This window comes from Protobothrops mucrosquamatus, unplaced genomic scaffold (genome assembly GCF_001527695.2).
Source record: "Protobothrops mucrosquamatus isolate PMUCROS unplaced genomic scaffold, P.Mucros_1.0 scaffold4004, whole genome shotgun sequence".
Taxonomy (NCBI): domain Eukaryota; kingdom Metazoa; phylum Chordata; class Lepidosauria; order Squamata; family Viperidae; genus Protobothrops; species Protobothrops mucrosquamatus.
In genome coordinates, this window is record NW_015389942.1 from 57,284 (window position 1) to 65,104 (window position 7,821).

Sequence of the window (7,821 nt, forward strand, 5' to 3'; positions counted from 1 at the left end):
TTTTTGCTGCTGTAGGACTTTTATTCGATCATAAACCATTTATTATTTTTTGCAGGGTACTGAAAGCACACACACACACACACACACACACACAAATACAGTATGTAGGCAGCTGAAAAATAAAACAGCGCACTTACTGGCAATAGATATACTTATGCTATTTACAGCAAAACACAAGCACAATTCTGTAGGAATACATAAAAAAAAAGGGACACCATTGGTTACAAATTTGACTTCCGGAGGATCTCCAATAAGCTTGTAGTCCTCATGGTTAATGATGTGTTGAAAAAGCTATATATGCTATGCTTGGCTGAAAAGCGCCAAAGCCAGAAGTGCTTTTCCCAACAACACTTCTTTTTCCAAAGCAGAGAAAATTCAAAAAAGGAAAACGCAAAATAAAAACAATTATGCAAATGTTCCTCATTTTAGTCTCCTTTACGTGGGCTGCCAAATTTCGCTTCTCCTGGGTGTGTGTGTGTGGGAAGCTGCGAACTCAAAATCACAACTGTCTCCCACACAGACCCCACCTGTTTTAAAAAGCAACTTAACTGTCAACCTCCAACTTGAGAATCCAAATAAAACTCCGGGTTCATTCCGTTTCCAAAAATCTTAACTGGTTATTGAATGCACGGCGTGGTTACGTCGAAGCAAAACTAACGCTGAGGTTCCAATTCATAGACTTAAAACAATAGTTTTCCCAGCCAAACCCCCAAACATCTTACTTAGCCCATATAAACAAGTTGACTTTGTTATGGGAACCATCTGCTTCAAATCCACACCTGTTCTGGTGTCCTTGAATAGGTTTCAGGCTCTCACCGTCTTCAGCTGAATCGAAGAGGTTTCATTTTTCTATTTAACCCACTTGAAAATAACACCTCCCTCCCTGCCTTCATTTAAAGGCAAGTTGAAATGCAGAGGCCTGTAGCTGAAAAGGTTTCATCCCTGACTTTTTTAAGCCTTCGGGAAGATTTGGGTAGCAGGATTGATTTATTTTCTTACCGCAAAAATTTCACAGAGAGAGCCCCACCATTAACCCACTCTCAAGGGGATTGGACTAGAAGACCTCCGCGGTCGCTTCCAGCTCTGTTATTCTGTTAAGGGGAGACCCAGGTCGGATAGAGGCTGGAGAAAAACAGCATTTTTAAGAAAGGACAGGACACTTACATCGGATTCCCTTCTCCTTTGCACTGAAGCACTAAACTGTCCCCTTCTTGTGGACGCTCCGGTTTGGATTCGATTTTTGCCGATGGTTTGTCTGCGGAGAAGACGACCAAGGAGAAAAAAAAGAGTTAGCAGTTGATAAGATAGTCGCCCGGTTGTTAAGTGAATCCGGCTTCCCCATTGACTTTGCGCGTCAGAAGGTGGCAAAAGGGGATCCCGTGATCCCGGGATGCTGCAACCGTCATAAATAGGAGTCAGTTGCCAAGTGTCCGGATTTTGATTGCGTGCCCCTGGGGATTTTTGAAACAAGTCACGGGCGTCTCCCGAGTCACATACAGAAGACGGAGAGACGCTGCGAGGCGGATTTCTCAAAGATCTGCAGAGAGGAGTGGTCCACCGTGCACGTCACGTCTGCTCCATCGTCCTCTTTGCCAACCATAATTTCGACTTGACTGCTGACTGTAAAAGTTTTCCCGTTTGCATCTTTGGAGACTTCCAATGACTGGCCTGTTTGGGAGAAAGAGAGAGAAAAATCACAAAATCACGTATTTTATATAGTGGCATGTAATTTGACACTACTTAGAGATAATTAACTTGCAGATCATTAACCTGGCCACAGGTTACTGTATGTTAAGGGTCACTGGTTTAATAGGAGCTAAATCTAGAGAGGAAAAGTAGCACCTGTGCTTCCATGTTCAACTGCAGTCTACCAGTCAATACAGAACGGTAAAGGTAGGGCTCTCAATTTTACGAAGGCTTCATTAAAACCTTGACTACACCTAGGAAACAAACTGACATCCTTCTTAGGTTTTTGAATAGCATGTTTGTGGCTTACCTGTCAAGACTCTGTCCCCTTTATTCCATCTAAGCTGAGCAGCTGGCTTGCTGCCAGAGGAGGCACACGTCAACAGAGCTACGTCTCCTTCCCTAAGAGGACCTGAGTAACCCGAGATTTGGGGTTTCTGTGGGATTCCTGAAAGAGAAGAGGACAATGAGGACTAGCGACTTAGAGTATCCCGGAGAAGGCGCGCTTTGAAGTGTTTGTTCCCAGAAAGGATAATCCCTTTGAGCTTGGAGTGAAATTGTAGCTTTGGGATGGGATGACACATCTCCCCTGCCTCCTTATTAAATTTTTCATAAGAATAGAATAGAATAGAAATACAGAATAGAATATAATATAATAGAATAGAATAGAATAGAATAGAATAGAAAATAGAATAGAATAGAATATGAACAGAATGGAAAATAGAATAGACAATAGAACAGAACATGAATATGAATAGAAAATAGAATATAGAATAGAATAGAATATGAATAGAATATGAATAGAATGGAGAATAGAATAGAATAGAATAGAACAGAATAGAATAACAGAGTTGGGAGGAACCTTGGAGGTCTTCTAGTCCAACCCCCTGCTCAGGCAGGGAACCCTATGACATTTCAGACAAATAATCTCGTGTTTGGGATGTACAAAACAGGGCTTCCATTCCTGGAACATTTCAGTCCCCCCCCCCAAAAGCATTCTTGTTTTCCTCTGGGAACCTGCAACTCATGTCCCTGTATTCAGGAGCACACAAGTAGTCCTTGACTTACAACTATTCGTTTAGTGACTGTTTGAAGTCACAACGGCACTGAAAAAAGGGACTTGGGACCAGTTTTCACACTCACGACCGCTGCAGCATCCCCACAGTCACGTGAGCAAAACTCAGAGGCTTGGCAACTGGCATGTACTTAGGACAGTTGCAGGGTCCCCTGGTCACATGACCCCCTTTTGCGACTTTCTGACTAGCAAAGTCAACGGGGAAGCCAGCTTCACTTCACAACCATGTTACTAACTTAACAATGGCATGATTCGCTTAGCAACGGTGGCAAGAAAGGTCGTAAAACGAGGCAAAGGCCACTCAACAACCATCTTGCTTAGCCACGGTCGTTAAGTCGAGAACTACCTGTATTTCCCAGACAGGAGAGGGCTGGGATTTTTTTTCCAGCTGGAGCCCGCCCCGAGAACTTGGAAAGGCTGAAATGTTCAAGGAACAGACCCTCCCGTTTCGGACAGGGCTGGCCACTGACCCCTTCGCCTCACCCAACACGGTGACCATCGCTTTCGCAGTCCGGACGGGCCGGGTGAATATCGTGCAGGTGTATTCTCCCTCGTCGGCCAGCGTGGTGTTGTCAATGCTGATGCTCAGCTCGTTGGCCGTCGAATTCTCCAGCTGGATCCGAAGGTCTCGCAATGCTAGAGGGAGGAAGAAGGGGGAGTTAGAGAAGGGGCAAAGGGGGTCATCTTAGGCCTGCCTGCCTGCCTGCCTGTCATCTATCTATCTATCTATCTATCTATCTATCTATCTATCTATCTATCTATCTATCTATCTATCTATCTATCATCTGTCTATCTATCTATCTATCTATCTATCTATCTATCTATCTATCTATCTATCTATCTATCTGATATCATCTATCTATCTATCTATCTTTCTGTCTATCTATCATATCATATCATCTCATCCATATCTATCTATCTATCTATCTATCTATCTATCTATCTATCTATCTATCTATCTATCTGATATCATCTATCTATCTATCTATCTATCTATCTATCTATCTATCTATCTATCTTTCTGTCTGTCTGTCTGTCTGTCTATCTATCGTCTGTCTGTCTGTCTATCTCTCTATATCTATCTATCTATCTATCTATCTATCTATCTATCTATCTATCTATCTATCTATCTGATATCATCTATCTATCTATCTATCTTTCTGTCTGTCTATCATATCATATCATATCATATCATCTCATCCATCCATCCATCCATCCATCCATATCTATCTATCTATCTATCTATCTATCTATCTATCTATCTATCTATCTATCTATCTATCTATCTATCTATCTATCTATCTATCTATCTATCTATATCTATCTCTAAATTATATAACCCATCTCACTGAAAAAAAAATCTCTGGGTGTCATATAACGAAGCTGAAACAGTGCACAAATGTTTTTTTGTTGTTTTGGAACAAAACAAGGACATTTGTTTACTGCTTTCAAGAGCTTGAAAAAGTTTAGATTTCCCCCCCCCCCCCAATCCTGGAAATTTGGTATATGTCGAGATTCTAAACCTCATCTAAAATATAAAATCAGGAAAAGCTCCAAAGTACAAAAAAATAATAATCTCTTTTTAAACATTAAAGCAGAGTTTCTCAAGCTTTTGAGTTTCTCAACTCTCAACTTTAAGATGAGTAGACTTCAGCTCCCAGAGTTCTCCCAAGCCACCACATCGGAGTGGCAAAGCTTGGGATTACCACTAGAGGACAGCAAAGAGACAGGGAAACTATCTCCTTGCTGCCATCTAGTGGCCACTTCAGTGGTAGCACATTGGATTCCCAGAATTCCCATGGTTGGTTGGGAAGTTAAAGTTGCTAAGCTGGAGACGCTAGAGAGAAACACACCGCTCTAGAGAATGTCACACCCGTTAATTACAGGGAACCACAAAGAATGCTGAATTTGTGGCAGTAAAAAAAAAATACATGCTGGAGGGAATTGCACGCTCCAGTTGAACGCGTGAAGTCTGTGATTAGGGAAAATTTGTGGCAAACGAATCAGAAAGAGATTGCAAATTGTTCAGAGCCACCTGTCTTTGTGTGGATTCCAGATCAAAATACTACAGACTCTTTCTGTATGACACTTCCTTAGGAGACAGACTGTTGCAAACTGGCCTTCCTGCTAACATTCATCTTCACACCTTCAGATAAATAAACAAAAGTTGGGACTAGCAAGCCAAAGGCTTCAGTGAATCGCTACAACCATCCCTGGCTGCAAACAGAAGGAAACAAAAAGACCAAATTTAAAGGGAAAAAAAAACACACCACCAAACGTCTCCCCAACTCAAAACAAAGAAAAAAACGAGCTATCCACAACTGTTGTAAACACTATTAAAAACAGAGTGACATGACATGACATCCTTGGAATTTACAGTATGGAAATCAATCGGCTTTCCGCTTAGATTTATGGGGCTGGAGCATTAATCAATAAATCATTGATCACATTCAGATAACATCTCTGCAGTTCAACAAATTAACAGCAGCGAGTGTTTCTCTCAACTCCAAGCCTGGAGCAAAATGATCAGTTTGGGACTTCTCACAGAGCTTGGCTTCGTTTGAGGATAGCAAGAAGAAGAAAAAAAGTTTAATCTGTTTTAACTTTGGGCGTAGACATAGTCAGGGCTTCAGGTCTGTAATGCATAATAAAAAAATAATAGAACAGAATGGAACCGAACAGAATATGATGGAGGGGTATTTGGGCTGGTTTTTGGAAAAGAATCAGGCGAATGTGTAGAGAATCCAGACAATATTAGACAGTGAAAACAATAAAGGAGACTATTGGTAGCTCAGAGTTGCCATGAGGTGTCTTTGATGCTTCGCTGAGCTGGGTGGTTTTCTTGGAGACGTTAAATGACCCAATTAGGTACCATCATCAGTGCTAGAAGGGATGGGATGGGATGGGATAGAATAGAATAGAATAGGAATAGAATAGAATAGAATAGAATAAGAATAGAATAAGAATAGAATAAGAATAGAATAGAATAGAATAGAATGAATAGAATAGAATCTTGCAATACAATACAATACAATAAAATACAATAGAGAATGGGTGAGAATGGAATGGAGTAGAGTAGAGTAGAGTAGAGTAGAATAGAATGTAGAATAGAATAGAGAATAAAATAGAATAGAATGTAGAATAGAATAGAATAATAATAGAAGAATAGAATAGAATAAAATAGAATAGAATAAGAACAGAATAGAATAAGAACAGAATAGAATAGAATAGAATGTAGAATAGAATAGAGAATAAAATAGAACAGAATGTAGAATAGAATAGAAGAATAGAAGAATAGAATAGAATAGAATAGAATGTAGAATAGAATAGAGAATAAAATAGAATAGAATGTAGAAAAGAATAGAATAATAATAGAAGAATAGAATAGAATAGAATAGAATAGAATAGAATAGAATAAGAATAGAATAGAATGGAATGAATAGAATAGAATAGAATAGAATAGAATAGAATAGAATAGAATAGAATAGAATAGAGTTGGAAGGGACTCAGTTGCCAAGTGTCCAAATTCCTGGTCACATGACCATGGAGATGCTGCAATGGTTGTTATGAGGACCAGTCATAAATAACATTTTTAGGACCACTGTAATTTTGAATGGCCATTAAACAAATGGTTGCAAGTCAAAGACCATCTGTGGCTGTCATTTAAGGTGCTTAAAAAAGGACAATCTGCCTTTCGTACAAAACCCAATTAGATGTGTTTGTGTGTTTGTGACCCAAAATATCTTGTTTTCAGTTTAGACCAAACCACCCCAAAAAACCCCAAACAAACAAAAATCTCCACAAGCCGATTTGGGCTCTTTTAAGCCAACGGTTCGTTTTGCTTTTTAACGCCGGTTTCAAGTATGGTCTTTCGAACTTGTTAGTCACCCCTGCTAGCGAGAAGGAGGAGGATACTGAAAAATATATAGATTACATCAACAATAAAAATGTATTGTGTTGGTAGCATATTCCTAGCTTCAAGGTGGAGAAAATAAATCAGCCGTATTCTCCTTGAGGGGAAAAAAAAAAGAAAAAATGTTTTGCTGGCCGCTTGGAGGCAATTTCGAATCACCGCAGGTGAGCGGGAAAAACGACATCTTTAAGGTTTGTTTGTAGATAGACCCTTATCTCTTTTACCCAGGCAGGAGAAATCCCCATTGAAGCCAACGCTCCCAATTTCCTCTTATTTGACAGAGTTGAGATTTTTCGGAGAGGCCTCTGGATTTTGCCTTTCCCTCCGTGACGTCAAGAGGGGGCTTCGAAGGCAGATTTGGACACCGAAAAGTGAGAGGTGAAAATGCCCAAAAATATAAAGCGCGGCAACAGAAGCTCGTTTTGCAAAAACCTGCTTCCAAATTGAGCCGGAGGGATTCGGCTGGCAGCTAATTGCATTTGTTATTGGCGGCTCTGACAGTCTACAGCGTTTCCCCGTCGTTGGGATTTAAGGATGGGGACGGATAAATCACGGTAAATAAATTTGGGGACTGTCACCGGCGGTCGCCACAGCTGTTGGCCTCCCGCCTCTGGGCTGGGATGCCCCCCCCCCCCGATTGGCCTTACCTCGTTTTTCTCCAAAGTAGAGCGTCTGCTGAGCAGGATTGGACCACTGGAGCGAAGAATCTTCCGGATCCTCCACCTTGCAGGAGAGGATCACCTTTGAACCCGCCACCACGACTTCATCGGCGGTCACCGGCTGGCTTCCTGTAAAAGGAGACAGAGATTAGCCAATGGATGGGACTTCTTGACGCTTGTTTGGTCCCTCTTGGCCCAGCCAAAAGAATCCCTGAAACCCACTCGATTTTTTCGCACGCAGGGGGAGTGCCAGCCTCTCCGCCTCTTTAGCTTCCTGGAGGACTAGAAGCTTAGGTCAATTTAGGATGCTAGCCACACCCTCTTTCCCCCTAACCAAGAGAATCCCTGAAATCCACTCAATTTTTTCGCACGCGGGGGGAGTGCCAGCCTCTCCGCCTCTTTAGCTTCCTCGAGGACTAGAAGCTTAGGTCAATTTAGGATGCTAGCCACGCCCTCTTTCCCCCTAACCAAGAGAATCCCTGAAATCC

General features: G+C 41.4%; 1 protein-coding gene across 1 annotated transcript in view; it reads right to left on the reverse strand.

The window, feature by feature from the left end:
- The window catches only part of CADM3 (cell adhesion molecule 3), a gene marked incomplete at its 5' end in the record, with an annotated part of 12,347 nt that extends 4,885 nt beyond the window's left edge, over window positions 1-7,462 (reverse strand). The window contains 5 exons of the mRNA XM_015827852.1: window positions 1,165-1,255; window positions 1,498-1,668; window positions 1,997-2,134; window positions 3,245-3,397; window positions 7,322-7,462. Of these exons, the coding sequence (XP_015683338.1) occupies window positions 1,165-1,255; window positions 1,498-1,668; window positions 1,997-2,134; window positions 3,245-3,397; window positions 7,322-7,462 (694 nt within the window). The remainder of the gene's footprint in view (window positions 1-1,164; window positions 1,256-1,497; window positions 1,669-1,996; window positions 2,135-3,244; window positions 3,398-7,321) is intronic.
- Window positions 7,463-7,821: the final 359 nt, after the last annotated feature.